The sequence below is a fragment of the Actinia tenebrosa genome, unplaced genomic scaffold (genome assembly GCF_029948245.1).
Source record: "Actinia tenebrosa isolate PJP-AT-01 unplaced genomic scaffold, QUT_ActTen_1.0 PGA_scaffold7__59_contigs__length_16204524, whole genome shotgun sequence".
In the NCBI taxonomy this organism is placed as follows: domain Eukaryota; kingdom Metazoa; phylum Cnidaria; class Anthozoa; order Actiniaria; family Actiniidae; genus Actinia; species Actinia tenebrosa.
The window spans coordinates 3,774,346-3,795,675 of record NW_028292584.1 but is presented as its reverse complement, the minus strand read 5'-3'; the positions used below and the strand labels follow the sequence as shown (position 1 = coordinate 3,795,675).

Sequence of the window (21,330 nt, the reverse complement as noted above, 5' to 3'; positions counted from 1 at the left end):
CAAATTTTTACCACATCTTGACAAGTCACCATGATGTAGTTATAGGTCATGTCATGATATGGCTTTTCCAATTTTTGCTGCAAGCCACCAGCTAGGTAAGCAGGGGGAATATAGTACATGACAGTATACTTTATAGCTGCTGGGTTCAGTGTTGAGGTTGTTAAGGTCATTTAGCTATAGCTATCTATAGGTATGTTTATAAATTACCACCCACAGGTAGTAACAGGCATACATAGACATGATATCCATTCCCATACATCCATATGGTTACCCATAGCCATCCATAGCCAGCAAGATACACAGGCATCCATAGTTATCCATAGCCAGCAAGATATACAGGCATCCATAGTTATCCATAGCTAGCAAGATACACAGTCATCCATAGTTATCCATAGCTAGCAAGATATACAGGCATCCATAGTTATCCATACCCAGCAAGATATACAGGCATCCATAGTTATCTATAGCTAGCAAGATATACAGGCATCCATAGTTATCCATAGCTAGCAAGATATACAGGCATCCATAGTTATCCATAGCCAGCAAGATATACAGGCATCCATAATAGCGTTATCCATAGCTAGCAAGATATACAGGCATCCATAGTTATCCATAGCCAGCAAGATATACAGGCATCCATAATAACGTTATCCATAGCTAGCAAGATACACAGGCATCCATCACTATCCACAGCCAACAAGATTTATTCAGGTGTATTTTAACATTAATACATGGTTTGTAGTAAATATTCATGTGTGAATTCCAAATCAGCCTATTTTTGTTTTTCATTGATTTACTTTTTGCATTTAACCTTAACCAATATTTTGATGGTGTTAAGTGTAGGTCTCTGTAAGACTCAAGCAAAGTGGGAAATGAAATTTTTTGACCACCCTTGAAATTTGGTGTGTAAGTAGGCCTTTATATGGGATTCACAAAAACAATGACAATTTGGTCACCAAATGTATTGTTGCCATGGAAACGGCAAGTGTTTTATGAGACCTTAATTTCCAAATTTTGGAATAATGCTGAAACCTTTACTGGAATAACCCTTACAGGTCTAATAATCACTGGTTAAAGTTTTTTTTCTGATATTTGGGTGGGATTTTACCAATTTTTATAGGAGTCTGTGACGTCATACACTCAACACTAAACATTGCTCCATACATTTCTTTGTATTTTGTAATCAACATTTCCACTAGTTTTATGCTCAGTCTAAGTGGCATCTTTTTGGTGCTAGTTTTCGAAGCTTTGATATGGTTGAATTTAGGACATTTTGAATTTTAGGCCTTATTATTTGACTATCCAAGGACAAAAGATGATTGTACCCGCAGAGATTTTGCACGATTTGGTAACTTCAATGTTTCAGAAAACTTCCCACCAAGCCTCTATATTAGAAATGCAATACTTTTGGAGAACGACCAAAAAACATTTTGACCATTTTATCTTGTTGCTAGAACAGTTGATACATCGGTTACTTGAAGGCACGAATATTTCATGTACAAAATAACAAACTAACAATAATTGGTATTTTTCTAAACTTGAAAAGATACTTTATAATTGACGAAAGTTTTAAGGAAATTAAGTTTAACATGTATGAGAAACACAGCATTGAATTTTACCTTCAAGTGGGTTTAATTTATTCCAAAATTTGGAAATTAAGGTCTCATAAAACACTTGCCACCATGGCAACAATACATTTAGACTCTTCCACAGTCTCTCGCTCGTCCGTTCCATCTCCACGTTTAGAGACTGTAACGGTACAATGACCGAAAGGACTTATGGGTCCCGAAAACTTGGACCCAGCGTGCTTTGGGAACCAAAATACTCGTCCAGAGTCTCTCTCTTTTTCGCCACCATCTTGAAAATATTGAAACGACTGTGGACGAGTATTTTGGTTCCCAAAGCACGCTGGGTCCAAGTTTTCGGGACCCATAAGTCCTTTCGGTCATTGTACTGTTACAGTCTCTAAACGTGGAGATGGAACGGACGAGCGAGAGACTGTGGAAGAGTCTACAATACATTTGGTGACCAAATTGTTGTTGTTTTTGTGAATCCCATATAAAGGCCTACTCACACACCAAATTTCAAGGGTGGTCAAAAAATTTCATTTCCAACTTTGCTTGAGTCTTACGGAGACCTACTCTTAAGTTCTAAGAAATTTGATTTTGTTTCGGGTATAAATGACTGCTCTATATGATTAGACCAGTTAAACAATGAACCGATTATAACATAGAACAAAAACAATGCATTCCAAATTTGGATACTGGAGCCAATCAGAAACCTAGACTGCACAAGAGTCTTAATTTGACCCTGGTGTTACATGTAAACAACTAGATAGCCATCATCATTTACTCGTGAGAATAAAAAGACATGTTGAAAGGCTATTGTTTTTCGCTGCTTTGGCTCCACTATATTCTTTTTATTCTACAGTTTGATTGGTTCTCTCAGTCTAAGTGATCCCAGTTATAGTAGTAGTGCTGTAAATGTTTTTTTTTTAGATAAATCTTGACTAGTCTTTTCATTATATAAATTTATTTAATCTCCAACTACACTATACAGTCGGACAGTAATGGCAGAATGCTCACAAAACATTCTATGTACTTCAATGAAACTTAAAATGAGAAATAAACTATCATACTTAAAGGGCCACTTGGACGAAAATTGTTCCAAAATTAAAACTCTTTCATTCGAGCTGGAACTTTGCTGAAATAATCTTGAACACATTAAGAACCTCTCACTGAAATATCTTTCTAATATTCGAAAGGGAAGGGCCAAAATTTTACGATTTATTTTCGTCCGCCATTAATTTCTTTGTGTCACGGCCAACGAGTCATTATGTACAGCAGTTTTACGCTGTGACGTCATTTACTCAACACTGTCATGTTAGCGTCGTTTTGACTATACATTTCTTGTTAAATTACCTGAAGTTTATTTGATGTTTTAAACGCGTTATCGTGAAAAGAATCTCTAAACAGACTTTTTTTAAACCTTTGATACCTCTTCAAATATGATGGAAACTCCTTTGGACGCTCGCTTTGTCAATCCTGAAGAGTTAGAACCATAAATTATAATGTATGAAGATGAAGCCGAACTAGAAGAAGAAGCAATGCTTGGGAAGAGGTTTTCATAAAAATTCCTTACGTTCATTTCATTATTTGTATTTGCTACCTACTGTCCATGATATAAAGATCTTAAATTTGAAGTTTCAATGTAATCTAATAGTGATTGATGTTATGAAAACAACCGATTGCCTTTTGAATTCTGCGTTGTGATATAAAGATTTGTGACAATATACTTAGATCTATGTGCCGAATAATTTAGAATGTGATCTCGTAATTCTCCTAGCTGATTTACTACAGAACGGTTATTATTTGCTTCAAAATGTTTATTATGCATTGAATAGGTACAAACATACGATTATCTAATATCATCTTTGTAATAGAACATGTCAAAGGTTTCTTATTTATTACTCGCGCGACAGCGGCGTCTGTCACTCAGCTCGTAGATTTTTCTTTCATTGTGTCGGATGTCTCGCGGACCCAAATTGTGGGGTTGTTCTTTGCCCTTGTATGTAAATATACCTTGAAAAATTGTTATCCTTAAAATGATTCGAATCCCGAATATCTCAGTCACTTCGCGCGATGGAACCGCTAGAATCTCGTCCATGCGTCCTACTTTGTTGTGATTCTTGGCTTGCCGAGATGTATTGAAATTTTCGAATTATGATCGTCAGTATTATTGAAACTGAAAAATTTCAGCGCCTAGACATTGTTTGGTCATATAGTAGTTAGGAAACCGAATGAAACATTAAATATTTTCTGGATAAACCAAATAAACCGAGTTTTACGAACATGGCACATACATTACCCACCAATGTTTTGGTTTGGGTTGAGTAAATGACGTCATAAGTACTCGTGCCAGTCTTCTTGAGTCGAATTCTGTGATTCAAAGAAATTAATGGCGGACGAAAATAAATCGTAAAATTTTGGCCCTTTCCTTTCGAATATCAGAAAGATATTCCAGTGGGTGGTTCTTAATGTATCCTAGATTATTTCAGCAAAGTTCCAGCTCGAATGAAAGAGTTTTAATTTTGGAGCGATTTTCGTCCAAGTGGCCCTTTAACCGAAATATTAATTCATGACAAAAACCAAAGAGCACTGGGCTTTGATTGGGTTTATTTCACTTGAAAAAATTTATGTTAGGTATGGAATAATATGGTTAATTATGTATTAAGTTATCTTTACAAGGTAACATCCACATTGTTCTGCACTTAGATAGCTTTTCTCACATGTTCTATTGTTCTATAAAACATCAAAGTCAATGATAGAATGATACATTTGTTGGTAGAAAGTAAAACTGAAAGAAACTTATCCATTGAAGCAGGAGACAATTGCAAGTACTAATGTTCATATAGTTAAACATTGTCTATTGTATAGGACTTGTTCACTGGGAGTTGCATATGGTACTGTTAATTTCTATTGTTCCATCTGCAAGAAAGAGGAAATTACTATGATCCTAAGATATTAGTAAGTCAATCAACCTCTGAATTGAATATCATTTACATTATAGTTAACTCATGCACAACAAACACCATAGTAAGAAAATGGATCAGGTTGGGGGATGGTTTGAGTTAACTAACTAGGCCCCTTTGCAATCTTGAAAATCAAAATGAAGATTAATAGACAAAATGAAAATTAATTCAGTGTGTTTGCTATGTTTAACAAAGAGTGTAACCTAGCTCACTCTAGAATGTGACGATTTGTTTAGGACCTTTGTGTGATTGAGAATGGCTGTTAACATCAAAGTTACACTTCCCTTGAGAACTTTTATGGAACCTGACTCAATCTGTTTCAATTTTTGATTAAAAAAAACTGTCTACTTACAGAGCTATCTGTAGCTTTTTCTTTATTCTCTTCGTCTTCATCTTCTAATGCTTTTAGCTCCTCCTCTATTAATTTTCTTGCAAGCTTTACTTTGGAAAATTCATTGTAATGATCTCTTCTGTGTTTTTTGAATTCCCTATGTTTTTCTAAAACCAATCAAAGTAATTAGAATAATCCATGACACTTATCTAGGGTACAGGGACTAAGTTGTCATAGAAGGAGTTAACACAGTGCTGGGCTCCAAATTACTGTCTTTCTACTCTAACTGTGAACACTCAAGTTTGGCAACCAATCAGAATCGAAAACAATAAAATTCAAGTTACATGTATTGAAATTCTATAATAAGCTATTCAAAGAGATGAAATGATGAAAGAAAGAAAAAAAAGTACATTAACACAAATAACCTTTTTCTTCTTCAGTCATGCCTGCTTCATCTTCATGATCATCATCATCATCTGGGGGAGGCTCCTCCCAACTCTTTCTTCTTGATATGCTAACCATCCTACAATTTCAACAGGGCAAATCATCAGAATTGTGATTGCTTTTGATTGGCTAATATATATCTCAACTACGTAAGAACAAAACTATACAGTCAGAGCTATCAATACTGCAAGTTCCAAACATCATCTAGATCTGGACTGTGTACATATTGGAGCCTCAGTTGGAAAATGGTATTCAACACAGATAAATGTAAATTACACATATCCAAGAAAAAGGAAGTCAACTCCAACATCACAAAGTATCTCCTTGGTCAACATGAGCTTGAAAATGTATCGAACACTAGAGACCTGGGTATAATCAGTCTCATCCAATCTCCAGTGGTCAACTCACATTGAACAAATCACCAGCAAAGCAAATAGAACCCTTGCTTAGTCAAGCGCATTTGCGGGCATAAGCTTTCTGATCATTCAACTATGAAGCTACTCTACTGCTCTTTGGCACGTCCACAACTAGAATGCTGTTCAAGCTTATGGTCCCCATATACTGCAAAACACTGCAGGTTGATTGAGAACGTACAAACATGTGCTACAAAGTTTATGCTAAACTACCCGGAAGACTTGTCCTATGCCGACCGCTTATGTACTCTCAACATGCTACCTCTGGAATACAGAAAAAATGTCACAGATTTAACTCAAGTCTAAGTTTCGAATGGGATCTATGGACATAGACTTAAGGTATTAGGATACATTTACAACCACCATGCACGCAAACCTAAGTAACACGCTGGCTTTGTAGTATAACACAAACAAAGTATACATTTTCGGAAAGCCAAGTTAATATAGTTTATAAAAAAAATTTTCAAAATACGTTGCTTTTTTTATTGTTGTTCACATTATTGTCCTTGAAGCAAAAGTTGACCATGCCTCGGTAAAAACGTTAATGGACACTTACATTTTAAGCTATGTTTGCGAAAAAAAAGGCTTAACATACTCAGGAGGTAATAAGCTCAAAAAGAGTGTCCCAGATCTTTGATATCTGTTTTCTATCTTTCGCTATTTTTGATCAAAGTTCAGCCATCACTTTTAAAGTGTTGTTTAGAGTAAAAAGCGTCATAACTTTGGAAAGAAATTAAATTTCAAAATTCGGAGACACATCCTTTTTTGGATCATGAGTTACTTTATAAACTCTCCAAATTTTAGAAAAATCGAATGAAATCCAAGTGACTTTTAGAAATGCATTTCTGTGTTTGGAGCTGGAAGCTGCTGGTCAAAACACCTTGAGCCTTCCATTTTGTCATCACTTGTCAAATAATAAGGTGTTCTGGACGATCGCAATGTAGGATCTTTTTACAATGACAAAGGAGCATGACAGATATATATTATATTAAGCGATGGTGCATTTCCAGTCTCGATAAAGTCACGATTTCAATTTTTATGAAAATTTTGGTTTTTCCAATCAAAAATCGCAAGAAGTTTCACAAACATATGTATGGTGGCCGAGAACTGCCAAGTGAAAATTATAATTCAAGTGAATGTTTTTGACAATTTATTTTGTCTTTATTTGCATTTTATTTCTATTTCAAATCTTTTTATTTTCTTCTGTATTTTTTTTCATTTAATTTTACATTTTATTCTAACTTGCTTGATTTCAATTTTATTTTGTTTTCGCTATATTTAAATTCCATTTAATTTATCTTTTATTTTATTTCATTTTATTTTCGTTTCAATTCATTTCATTTTATTTTAATTCATTTTGCTTTAATTCATTTTATTCTAACTCGTTTTATTTCGCTGGAAAAAAAAACAAAAAACCAAAAACAAAAAAAAATCCTTGGCCAACGAGGATGAGAGGTCCTGGGTTCTTTTGTAATGATAGTAATAAACATGGCGTCAAATGCACGTTGTTGGAAGAGACATCGTTGGAAGAAGTATACTCAAGCAATAAAGGAGAAAAGAAAACTACCATCATCGAAAACACAACGAAAGTTTCATTTGAACAGTTTTCATAGTGTACTTCCTTTAATGTTAGGCCCATCTTGCTCAACATCCTGCTTTGCTTCGCGTATAAAATACTCCTCGATAACCCAAGGTTCCCCTCGAACTCTGGGTGACTACTTCTGACTTTAAACACTTTTCTGAACCTTCCTTGACCACAAGGCTCTTCATTTCTATCGCAAGGCTGAAACTCTACAGTTACAGGTATTTGAGACCACGACTTGGACTACAAATCGAAGTCACTGGACTTTCATAATAGTGCTGCTGGATTGTACTTCGCCGATTTTACCTAACTTAATCATATCAACCACAGATAGACTGAGTGGATACTTGTTAAGACTGTCAGATATTCTTGGTTTCTTACAGGATTTCATCTCTTCAATGCTGTGAGTGTGTGGTTGTTTGCTTTCTCCATTTGCGCCTTCATTATCGCTATCAATAATATTCTCATACGATGAATTTCCATCAACATCCGATTTGAATAATCTTCTGATCGGGAATCTGATCTACCGTTTTACAAGACGGCCCTCTCTCACCTGCGAGAACATCGCACTGTAGATTAGCGGTCAGACCAGGAGCGAAGTACTTTTCACACGCGCGCTTGATCTTCTCTAAGGTAACTTCCTCGCTCGAGTCAATTGAGACGAACTCTCTTGGACCAATTCTTGCATATTTCTGCGCTCTACCACTAACGTCAGCTGAAAGCCTTTGAATTTTTAAGAAGTTTCCTTGAAACTTTCGTTGTGTTTTCGATGATGGTAGTTTTCTTTTCTCCTTTAATGCTTGGGTATACTTCTTCTAACGTGCATTTGACGCCATGTTTACTACTATCATCACGAGCCCAGGACCTCTCATCCTCGTGGCAGTTCTCGGCCATGTGTCAGTCCTCGGCCAAGGATTTTTTTGCTTTTTTTTGTTTGTTTTGTTTTTTGTTTTTATTATTTTTTTTGTTGTTGTTTTGTTTTCGTTTTTTTTTTTCAGCGAAATTAAATGAGTTAAAATAAAATGAATTAAAACAAAATGAATTAAAATAAAATGAAACGAAACGAAAGAAAAAAACAATTAAAAAAATAATAAAATAAAATGAATTTAATTGAAACGAAATAAAAAAATAACATAACAAAAAAATAAATAAATAAATAAATGAAATTGAATAAAATGAATTGAAATGAAAATAAAATGAAATGAAATAAATTGAAAGATAAAATAAATTGAATTTAAATAAAGTGAAAACAAAATATAATTGAAATAAAACAAGTTGAAATAAGATATAAATTAAATAAAATAAAGTACAGAAGAAAATAAAAATAAAATGAAATAGAAATAAAATGCAAATAGAGAAGAAAAAAATTGTCAAAACTATTCACTCGAATTATAATATTCACGTGGCAGTTCTCGGCCACCATACATATGAAAGAATAAAAGTTTAAAATTACAAATTAAAACATTTTTGAGCAATTCATCATTTTTTGTATCCTTATACCTTAAGTAAATATATTTATTATATAATTACCAATGAAATATCTATTTTTCTCTATTTCGAAAAACTGATATCTTCACACGTGTGAAAATAACATGTTATTTTCACGTGTGAAAATAACACCATTGCGATGGCTATTCAAAAATACACGGAAAGAATTGCCTGAAAAAGCCAAAACATATTTCATTGATAATTATATAATAAACAGAATATTACATGGGCGCTTGGAGATACGAAATTTATCTTCTCGTGTTGAAAATCTCTCACTCGTTCGCTGCGCTCACTTGTGAGAGATCTTTTCAACACTCGAAGATAAATTTCGTATCTCCGCGCGCCCATGCAATATCCTCTATATCTCCAGTTTATACAAAATACAAGACCTGTAACTTTGATGCTAATAACTATCGTCTGACCAGCTTGCATAAACAAAATTACTTCACTCGTTCCTTTTTTCCAAGAGTATTTAAGCTCTGGAATAAAATTCCATCACATTCTAAAAACCTAAACTTAAAAGCACTTCAAAGACATTTTATATAAGATGTACTACGATGAAATGCTAAAGTACAAGCCACCATTGTCTATTCATTGACTTGACTTTCGTGTGTCTTTTTTCTCATTTTTCTCATGTGTATTTTTTCTTTTCATATTTTTCTAGAACTCAACCTGTGTAATTTATAAAGTCATTTTGTATCTCAATTTTTAGGGGATATTCAATTGACATGCAATTGGGGCCTAGTCCTGTGACTCTATCCCTGCCATTGTGGCAAATTGATTAAAATGAAATAAACTAATTTAGCCAATCACTGACAGAGGAAATTGTCATTAGTAGTTGCCTCTTGGAAACTTTGATTGCGAAGTCTGATCAGACAATTGTTGAAAATACCTTGTTGGATATTCGAAACAGTAAGATCATCCTAAACAATAGCATTTGCATATGCTAATAGCCATGTATTATTAGTTACTGAGAATCACTTACTTCTTAGAGAGTTTTCCAGGGTCCAGGGGATCATTCTCATCCTCTGATAAAGGATCTACTGAAGGCCCTTCCTCACCTTCCTCATCTGGGTCCTTAAATCTGTTGTATGGTGTGGGTGGTTCATTGATTTTCATGTGCCCATAGTCTTTGTCAGGTGGGTGGTATGTCATAAGTATGTTCATTTCATCCCATTGCACACCAGAACTGCAAAACAAACATAAATTATCATTCAGATTCAGTTTCGTAAGACTGAAACCATTACAGTGCGACTACTCCAACCAAAGCCACCTCGACAAATTTTCTACAAATTAGCCAATCAAAAGGAGGAATCTGAACAATAGAATTGCTACAAATCAGACAAATATCCATGGGTTTACACGGCTGAGAAAACTAACGGCAGCTTTGTTGTTAAATATAAACGTACTGTCGCATAGCAACATGGTGATAAGATCTAACAGTGTCAGCCTGATTATATCTTTGTCTGGAAGAAACAAACTGTAATCATAAAGACTGTGTTTTATACGGTCTCTAATTTGCCTTCCTGTCCTATTTGAAGTCGTACATTACTATTTTTCTGTATCTTTGGTGACACAAATCACTAATTTGCAAAGAAAATATATTACAAGCTCTTCTTCATTATTTAGTTTTACCAACCGGATCAACAGAAGAATATCTAAATTCAAATTTTGCTGCTAATCTATTAGTATACGAAATAGGACTCCATGCTGTCCAATTAAGAAATAATTGGAGGAGGAAAATTCCGAGGACTTCCAAAATTGGATGAGGCCGTAGGCCGAGTCCAATTTAGCAGTCAGAGGAATTTTTCAAGTCTAATTATTTCTTGATTGGGGAGCATGAAATTCCATTACCTATTAATTATATACCTGCCTAATTAATCCCATATCAACAAGACCTGTCCAATAAAGTAGAGAGAATAAGAGAAAAATATCAAATGCCCTTGGCAGGATTCGAACCCACGTCTTCGGTATTCCAGTCCGATGTGTTAACCACTACACTACAAGGACCAACGACGATGGTAACGCAGCCAGAATATGAAATGTAGGGTATTCGTGAGGATCCCAGAGCGATATTTTTCTCCATAGATAAGTTGAACACCGTAAATATGTACGCAAAGAATAGACATAGTATAGTAGTAATAAATTATGCGTTCGGTGTGTATATAATGAAGTAGAGAGAATAAGAGAAAAATATCAAATGCCCTTGGCAGGATTCGAACCCACGTCTTCGGTATTCCAGTCCGATGTGTTAACCACTACACTACAAGGACCAACGACGATGGTAAAATAAATGTCCAATAAATATTAAGAAAATAATTGGACAGTTACCTATTGTCATATATTAGACTAGAACCTGCCTAGCAACAGCCACTTCCGGTTGTCACATACGGGACTTTATCTGTGACGTCAGACACGTTTGTTTTGGGGACTTTTAGAGTTAGTTTGTCCGACTTGTAAAACCTATTCTGAATGAGCTTTCATTAAAAACCTTTCAAGACATAACAATTGGCGACGAGGATGGGATCATGGCGTCTTTTGGAAAAATAGAGCAGTTTAATGGACAAGAAGTGGAATTTGAAGAATACGTAGAGAGACTGGAGCAGTATTTTGAGGCAAATGACCTGGGCGAATTAACCCTGAATGGAGATGGTTCAAACGAGGCAGACGTTGAAGCCCGTTTAAGGAAAAGAGGTGCTATTTTCCTAAGTATTATTGGCCCTGCGACATACTCAGCCCTACGAAACATAATTTCTCCTAGCAAACCAGCCGAGAAAACGTATGAAGAGTTGGTAGCACCGACAAAATCCAAGACAGTACAAAGGTACAAATTTCATTCACGTGTACGAAGAGAAGGAGAGAAAATAGCCGATTACGTAGCTGACCTGAGGAAAACCGCCGAATCTTGCAATTTTGGTGATAGTCTACATGATATGCTGAGAGACCGACTCGTGTGTGGAATTAAGAACGAGAAAATTCAAAACCGACTACTCGTGGAGTCTGACCTCACTTTCGCCAAAGCCTACAACCATTGCACAAGAAACCGCAGCTGAGGAGGCCACAGCATTGCAAGACAGCCTCAGACCTAGCCTTTCAGTAAACAGAGTACAGAACAAGAAAGATAAGGCCAGAGATAAGCCCACGACCGTTTCCGAGAAAGGAAATCAAAAGAAATGCTTCAAGTGTGGTTCAAAGGACCACTTGGCACAGAAATGCCAACTGCCAGCTCATATAACATGCAACTATTGTAAAAAGAAAGGGCATTTGGAGAGAGTTTGCCTGTCAAAATATCCAAAGGCAGCTGGAGTGCAGACAAATCTTGTGAATACACAAGAGAGTCCCGAAAATTCCGACAATGAACCAGTTGAGAATTACAAGCCTTTGTACCACATAGATTCGCCACAAGATGGATCCCCAATCCGTGTTGAAGTAACACTCAATGATATGCCTGTTAGTTTCCAACTAGACACAGGAGCCAGGGTGTCCCTAATGAATTATGACGATTTTAAGAAGTACTTATATGATGCTCACCTTATGCCTTCCAGTTCCAAGTTACGCTCATACACAGGTAATCCTATTGGAGTTCGCGGCGAAAGGTTAGTCTCAGTTAAAATTGGAAACCAATATGCTAACCTGCCACTTGTCATTGTTGATGATCAAGGTCCTCCACTTCTTGGAAGAAACTGGTTGTTGAAGCTGAGACTACCTTGGGAAAACATCTTTTCGGTCCTAAACCCTGAGCCTGAGCCGCAACAATTATCAAAGCTGCTACAAGAAGAATTGTTTAAACCAGGAGTTGGGTGCCTAAAGGACTTTGAGGCACATATCGAATTAGAAGAGAGTGCACAACCTGTATTTTGCAAGTCCAGAGCTTTACCTTTTGCCATGAAAAAGATAGTTGAGGAGGAAGCTCAACAGACTGGAGAAAGATGGAGTGATCAGAAAGGTGCAGCACTCTGACTGGGCTGCACCAGTGGTACCAGTGGTGAAACCTTCTGGAGCTATACGGCTCTGTGGTGACTACAAGTCCACAGTAAACAAGTCAGCTAAGATGGATAGATATTCTTTGCCTTTGGTGGAGGAGATTTTTGCTAGCCTAGCTGGGGGACAGAAGTTTACAAAGCTGGACGTATCTGAGGCATACCACCAAATAGCCTTAGATGATGCTACTAAGAAATTGACAACCATTAACACACACTGTGGCCTCTACGAGTACCTCTGCCTACCATATGGTATTAATTCTGCTGTTGGTATTTTCCAATGTGCTATGGAAAATATCATGAAAGGACTGCCTGGAGTGACGGTCTACATGGTGCTATAAAGTATCATCTGCTGGAATTCAACCTACAGGATCTAAGGTAAAAGCCATTAAGGAGGCACCTAGGCCAACCAATATGAATGAACTCAGGTCATTTATTGGCCTTGTCAACTACTATGCAAGGTTCCTGCCAAACCTAGCTAGTAGCCTGGCCCCATTGTATGACCTGCTGAAAAAGGATGTGAAATGGAAATGGGGAAGTTACCATGAATCTACTTTCAGAAGGATAAAGGAGGAGATGTCTGAACATGCGTTGTTAGCTCACTATGATCAAAATGCTGAACTAGTGCTAGCCTGTGACGCGTCGTCAACAGGGGTGGGCGCAGTCCTTCAACAAAGAACACAGGTGGAGACCTAAAAACCCGTTGTTTTTGCCTCTAGGAGCCTCACGCCCACTGAAAGAAACTATGCACAAATAGAGCGGGGAGCCCTGGGTATTATTTTTGGAGTGCAGAAATTTTGCCAGTACCTAACCTTCACCTTGCTCACGGATCACCAACCACTGGTCAAATTGTTTGGTGAACACAGTGGAATCCCACAACTTGCTGCAGCTAGAATAAAGAGATGGGCCATTATCCTGTCCGCTTACAGTTACCAAGTTAAGTACATTGCATCCAAAGAGAATGTTTGTGCTGACTATCTAGATCTCCTATTCAGGAGACACCCACTGAGCATGAAATGAAGCATGAGGAGGTAATGTCAATAGACATTAATGCACTGAGTGGAATACCACTTACTTCCAGAATTGTTGCCATAGAAACAAGCAGTGACCCATGCCTCTCCAAGGTACTGCAGCTGACCAAAGAAGGATGGCCTAACTGCTGTCCAAATGAGGAATTGAGACCTTTCTTCACAAAGAAGGATGAATTATCTGTCGAGCAAGGATGCTTGTTGTGGTCTAACAGAGTGATCATACCCCCTGTACTCAGACCTAACCTACTACTTGACCTTCATGAGGCACACATGGGAACAGTTAGGATGAAAGCCCTGGCCAGGCAGCATTTCTGGTGGCCAAAGCTAGACACTGCTATTGAAGAGATTACAAAACAATGCCCCTGCTGTCAAGAAAATGCTCCAAAGCCGACCAGCCCTCCTGTAGCTGCATGGAACTGGCCGTCAGGTCCTTGGAAAAGGTTACACCTGGACTTCACTGGCCCGTTTATGGGTCGCATGTTCCTAATAGTTGTAGACTCCTACTCCAGGTGGTTGGAGGTTTTACCTATGGGTTCCACTACAGCCCAAGCTACCCTACTACAGCTACGTAAGTTGTTCGCCACATTTGGAATTCCAGAATACATTGTCACGGACAATGGGCCACAATTCACTTGCGTTCCGATCATAGTTTTGGTATGACAAACTCTAAAAAATTAAGAAACTAAAGGTGAAGTAGAATGATACTTATATAGTTTTTATGATAACATAGCAATCAAATAACTACTATAAACTCTTATGAATACTAATATAAATGATGCGACTTTGGCTATGCCCTAGGGTTTGCCACTCCAAGCCACATGAAAACGTACTAGCGATAATGAGATCAATAAAGGCTTTAGACTTAAAGGTACAGATTTAAGTGTATAAATACAGATATAGGCCTGGCTTTGTAAATTGAATGCTTACTAAGCAATAGAAATCTCAGGGCATTGCCATGTGCTTGACTAAACACGGTACAAACCATAGACGGGTCTTGTAAAGTAACTAAAAGGCTATTATGCCCGAGGCTAAGGCTTAGACAAGGTGTGAAGCTAATCACTGTACTTACACATCTGTTCTCGCTTGCACTCTAAAGGGCCAGGGGGTAACTCTTTCGTGGACGATTCAACTAACTAAACTAAAAACTGGGAACGAAGCTAACATTTCCTGTCGGTATTACACGTGGCATAGCTTGTGACGTAATTGAGTAAACATAATGTGGCAAATCAGAATTAACATGCAAATAATCAAAGACAGAGGAGCCTCGATTCTATGTTTCTAACAATAGCAAATAGACAAAACTAGATCTACTGCTCTCTCTCCAATTCCAGCCCCACCGACAACCTCCACACAATGTAATTTCTAACCTATATCGACCCACCAACCCCCTACAAACCATCATATATATACACTCGATTGCAGAAACATTGTAGTATGCATTTATACATTTATACAAATATCTAATGAGATGCATAATACAAAATAACCATTTTCAACGCTTAAAACCAAATAATTTATAATCTGTACGATCTAATGGACAAGAAAAAATATTTTGACAGTCATTGAATGAAACAAACAATAGATAAAGCGATTTTTCTGTTTTGCATATCATTAAATATACTGAATAAATTAGATATTTGTATAAATGTATACTATAACGTTTCTGCAATCGAGTATATATATATATATATATATACATATTTAAAAATAATAATTATTATTATTATAAAAAGATAAATAACACAATATAATTTATAACTTATGTCCACCCACCCACCCCCTACAAACTTTAAAAAAGAAAAAAAAGAGAAAAACAAATGGAATGACATGAAATCATAAAGAATCTAACCTAGACTGCGCTTTCGTTCTTAGAAACTTAGAAGTGTTTTTTTAGAAATGAACTTATGTTGGAACTAAGTCTAATTTCTTTAGGAAGACTATTGAATACAGGTTTGCAGGTTTGTCTTGGAATGTTCCTGTTACATGGATAGGCACAACAAGTTGTTGTGTGGCATTTGAGTGCAGTGTTCTGATGTTTTCACGTTTCTGCAAAGTTAAATAACTTGGCCAGTGAATGTCATGCATTGATTTGTGAGTTGCTCTTAATAGATGGAGTTCAGTTCTTTCCTTAACAGGTAGCCATCCTAATTTGATTACATCAGAAAGATCTGCATAACGATTGATGACAAAACTTGCAGCACATTTTTGGACCCGCTGTAATTTCTTTTCAATTTTTCTTATTATCTAAATACTCAAACACTATTGGACAATTTGTAGAAAATTTGTCGAAGTGGCTTTGGTTGGAGTAGTCGCACTGTAATTAACAAACATGTAATTAAGGTAAAAATTCCATTGTTTTGCACTGTGCATTTTTCTATGCATAAAAGGAAAGGCATGGAACTTAGGGGGTAGGGGGGTCTGTAAAAAATACCTATTTGGAGAGTATGGATAATTTCTGGACCTACACATTGGTAGTTCCAGAAGATATTGATACCCTTACCACAGGCGGCATTGACTCTCCTATCCCCCTTGAGTTCACAAATTCTGAAGTCTTTCAAGGCTTGTGGCCCAAGGAATTCCTGGCAGAATTCCATATCATTAGATATTATCTTAATTGCTTCCTAGACGAAGAAAAAACTGCTGTTTTCACGTCAGAAGAACTTAAAAATCAAAGCAAGTCCAAAAGTGCATATTACAGCATGCCAATTAATGGTTTGACATTGTAACACTTTTCAACAAAAATAACTTTTAACATGAAATAAATCTAGGAATAAATCTTGCAATATTGACAATAAACCGTAAATATTGTTGCACAGATTTGCTGAGTGGGAATTTGTTTTCATTTTGCTATTCATAGATAGTTAAGGCTCCACTGTTTGCCAGAATTATATAATGGCAACTATGCATTATTACATGGAGGCATGTTTTACATGAAAATACCACTCGTAAATTTATGATCTAAAGCATTTTGAAAAATGGATCAATCCCTATAAAATGGATCAATTCTTATAAAATAGATCAATCATTATAAAATGGATCAATCATTATAAAACAAAAAGAATAACTACGACAAAAAACAAGAACTATAGTACACGCGACATCTGGTCTAAACACGACTGCAGAAAAAATTGAAGTATTTTCATGGTTTGAACTTTCAAAAAATTTTCAACATTACACTAATTACTGGGCATAGCCCAGAAAATGAAGGAATTGTATAATAGCGAATATGTACCTTTTACATAACGGTGATCAGGGTTTACCCCACAACTATGGATCCAATGTCCATCTATTGTATTTTTAATGTTGAGCTCTCGGCTGTGCAAAATATATAATTCATTTGTACATTTATTTTTCGTGAAACAAGAAAAAATTCAGTGAAGGAAAAGAGGAATTCATAATCAGTCAATTGCACAGCAAAATAAGTTAATTTAATTCACCACTAGTAGTTTGAAATGTTTATCAAGGAAATTACCTTACAAGTCTTGAAGCATGTAAGGGATATGGATATATTATTATTTGATTATTCTCGATCCTAATTAGCCAAAACACAAAACTAACTCCCTCGACAAAAAGCGCTTGTTTTCACCAAGAATATAGTTTCTAAAACAAAAAGATATTATTTTTAAAACTCTTACTGCAGGTAATATATGAGATGTGAAAATGATTATAGGAAGATAATTGAAGCTCAGAAGTTTTCTCTTCCTCTGGAGTTTGCAAATAAACTCGGCTAAACTTGACATTACTCGAGTTCCTGAGCTCAAAACCACAATATTTTTACATAAACAAGAAACATTAGGTACATTTTTACTTACTGGTGTTTATCTTCTGTTCTGTTTTTCAGTATTCCTCGTCGTTTTTCGACTTCATCAGCGCTTTCAGTGTCATCGCTCGTCTCCCTCTTCTCTATGGTCGCCATGTTATGCAGGTTTTACTGTTGATGTGATTGGCACCCAGGCCTTTTCGTCTGTACCGCACGCGATCGCAGGTAATCACCCGATTAATGATGACATGCCCATCACTAATAACATTCATTATACATAGAAAACCAAACACTTTCAAACTTTAATCTTTTTCTAAGACAAACGTTGTACCCGCAAACAACAAAATAGTTTTATGTCCGTGAGAAAAAGTCCCCAGACCGGTACGATGCGACACCCTTTCGGCCCGGGGGGAGGGGAAGGAGAGAGGAAGGATGTACTCCACGTAAGAACGGGCGAGAATAATCGCCGAAAAAAATTAATAAAACCCCTTAGATAAAGAATTTGGGCGTGGTCCTGGCCAAAAAAATTAAAGGCCTACTTTTCTAAAGTTGGACACTTAGCCTGATAAAAGCTTTGAAAATTAAATATTAATAAATGGTTTTCAGCGCTTCTCAATCACGCGCGCGACATCGTTTAAAAAAAAATCAGACATAATAGAGTTTTGGTGGACGCCATTCAAAGTGTTCAATAATAAGTATATGTAATAGGACTCCATGCTGTCCAATTAAGAAATAATTGGACAGTTACCTACATGGGATTAATGAGAAGCTGTATAATAATAAGAATAAGAATAAGAATAAGAATAAGAATAAGAATAAGAATAAGAATAAGAATAAGAATAAGAATAAGAATAAGAATAAGAATAAGAATAAGAATAAGAATAAGAATAAGAATAAGAATAAGAATAAGAATAAGAATAAGAATAAGAATAAGAATAAGAATAAGAACAAGAACAAGAACAAGAATAAGAATAAGAATAAGAATAAGAATAAGAATAAGAATAAGAATAAGAATAAGAATAAGAATAAGAATAAGAATAATAATGATAATAATGAGCTGAGAAATGAGCTGTCCGTGGGTTAACAACCGAGAAAAGAAAGACAAAGAGAAGACGAAGGAGTATGGAGCACTTAGACTTGAGCTCACAAAACAACACCCAGGATACACGATCTTGCAAGTGAACCTCATTTTGGACGCTCTTGGAGGATGGTCTAAAGAGATGGAGCCTGAGATGAAGAATATCTTTGGAGCAAGATACAAAGATGTATTACTTAGAATGCAGAAAGCGGTATTAAGCCGCACAGTGAACATTGCAAGAACATTTAAATTAATCACATCTTAAGGACATTTCAAACATTCCAAGTATTTAAACTGCATCTTAAGAACATTAATAATTGGTTTTAAGTGATTGTATATATTATTAATCCTGTCATGCTGGTAGGTTACGAAATTACGCCCTATCTAGCTTACCTAATTAGCATTCAAACGTGTTTACTGCTGATAATAATAATAATAATAACAATAATAATAGGCTTTATTTCATGAGGGTAAACACATAACAGTAGTTAAAAAAACACTGATGACTCTGTGGCCCTCAAAGCTCTTAGGCCCCGTCCACACGTATCCGGACGTCAGCGTATTCGAAAATTTGCGGATACGACCGTCCACACGTATCTGTATTCGGAGCGTATACGAAAATTTCCACTCTGGAGACCGTTTTCGAAAATTTCCGGATACGGATACAAAAATTTCTGGACACGTGTGGACGCAACCCGTATCCGCTAAAAAAATTTGCGGATACAAACATTTCCGGATACGTGTGGACGGGCCTTGAGGGCAAGTGGCTATGTAATGTCATGGAAATGCATTGATTTGACGTCCACCAAAGCCCACTTCGTCACGATGGCAAATTGAACGATTTCACGCGTGATTGAGAAGCGGTATAGAAATCATCGATTTATAGGCTATGACAACTACGAGACAATGCTTGGCTTTTTCTTTTTTATCCCTAAAACAGAGTAAATTATGATTTTCGAGAAAGAACGACAACGTATTTTATTGGCTCCTTATAATAAAATTTACAATGGAGTTTATAACCAATAATAATAAGCCCCCATTTTGCTCTTTTCCTTTTTTTAAAGCATTCATGAACAAATTTTGCCAAAATCGTTTGACAAAAAAAATGCCCTTTGAATTTATAAAAGTTTATAAAAATAACTTAGCTTGTAACTGAAAGTGGCTAAAAAGCTGATACCAGTATATACAAGGTTTTATTTGAGATGGTGGGAGTACTCATGAGGTTCAAGAATATGATATCAACCGCTGCCAAATTAGCTATATATAAATCATTTATTTTACCTCAGCTGACTTACTGCCACATAGTATGGCACTTTTGTCGTGCTTCAGATAATAGGAAATTAGAGCGCATTCAGGAGCGGGCTTTAAGGGCAATTTATTGCGATTGGAATAGTTACTATAGGAAATTGCTCGGGAGGGCAAAACTTCCAACTTTGTGTGATCGTAGGTTACAAGACTTAGCTGTACTAATGTACAAAGTATAAAACAACTTAGCTCCTCCTTATATATCTAATCGTTTATATGAAAAAAATTACAGCTCATATAACCTTAGAAACTCAGGGGACTTTGAAATACCTAGATTCAATACTATTAGTTATGGGAAACATAGCATACGTTACACGGGTCCATATATATGGTTTAGGATTAGCAAGTCAGTCAAAGGGGCAAAGTCACTTAGTGCCTTCAAAAATCAAATACGCAAACTAGATATTGAGGATATGCTTGCACTAAAGTGTAAGAACTGTAATTTATGTAGTAACTAGCTTATTTATCTATTTATTTATTTGTTCATTTATTCATCTATTTATTTAATTATTTATTTATTTTTCTTATTTTTCTTTTTTGAGTTTAGTGGGGAAGGTTAAGTGGGAACGTTTCATATATTGGGTTAAGTGGGAAGGTCCAGACACATATGCTGTCTGGGAAATTAGGGGTAGACACAGGGAAATATAGATTTTAGTAAATAAGAAGAATGGGAACATTTGGTTGTGAGGGACGGGATATTACTGTATAGTAGACTAGTGTAAATATAGAGTGCAAACCATAAATCCGTGAAACACTAATTACTAAATAGTAGTACAAAATAGTGCTAATTAAACAATAGAAAACAAAGGAATTTGCATGAAATTGTGCTATTTAGTATTACTAAAGTTTCACGGTTATATTGTTTGCACTCTACTGTCTGGGAAATTAGGGGTAGACACAGTGAAATATAGATTTCAGTATATAAGAAGAATGGGAACATTTGTTGTGAGGGACGGGATATTACTGTATAGTAGACTAGTGTAAATATATAGGGGTTGTTTTAATTTAAGGGTTTGGAATACGGGAATTGTATTTATTGGTTTTATTGGGTCTTAGATAGGTGTCCCCAATTAGTTTATTTTGTAATTATACAGCTTCTCATTAATCCCAAATAGGTAACTGTCCAATTATTTTCTTAATTGGACAGGTCTTGTTGATATGGGATTAATTAGGCAGCTATATAATTAATAGGTAATGGGATTTCATGCTCCCCAATCAAGAAATAATTAGACTCGAAAAATTCCTCTGACTGCCAAATTGGACTTGGCCTACGGCCTCGTCCAATTTTGGAAGTCCTCGGAATTTTCCTCGTCCAATTATTTCTTAATTGGACAGCATGGAGTCCTATTACATATGCTAATAAGCTAGAACGATGTGACACAATATA

General features: G+C 36.0%; 1 protein-coding gene and 2 non-coding genes across 3 annotated transcripts; all 3 read right to left on the bottom strand.

Annotated features, from left to right (window-relative positions):
* Nucleotides 1-4,158: 4,158 nt before the first annotated feature.
* On the bottom strand, nucleotides 4,159-17,765 carry LOC116294811 (protein phosphatase inhibitor 2). The gene is made up of 5 exons (XM_031702472.2): nucleotides 17,613-17,765; nucleotides 9,775-9,978; nucleotides 5,288-5,385; nucleotides 4,884-5,029; nucleotides 4,159-4,487 (listed from the first exon to the last, which is right to left on the bottom strand). The coding sequence occupies exons 1-5, from the start codon at nucleotides 17,714-17,716 to the stop codon at nucleotides 4,476-4,478; spliced, it is 564 nt and encodes a 187-aa protein (XP_031558332.1). The 5' UTR covers nucleotides 17,717-17,765; the 3' UTR covers nucleotides 4,159-4,475.
* Nucleotides 10,728-10,799, bottom strand: Trnas-gga (transfer RNA serine (anticodon GGA)). The gene has a single exon. It is a non-coding gene; the product is annotated as a tRNA-Ser (tRNA).
* Nucleotides 10,991-11,062, bottom strand: Trnas-gga (transfer RNA serine (anticodon GGA)). The gene has a single exon. It is a non-coding gene; the product is annotated as a tRNA-Ser (tRNA).
* Nucleotides 17,766-21,330: the final 3,565 nt, after the last annotated feature.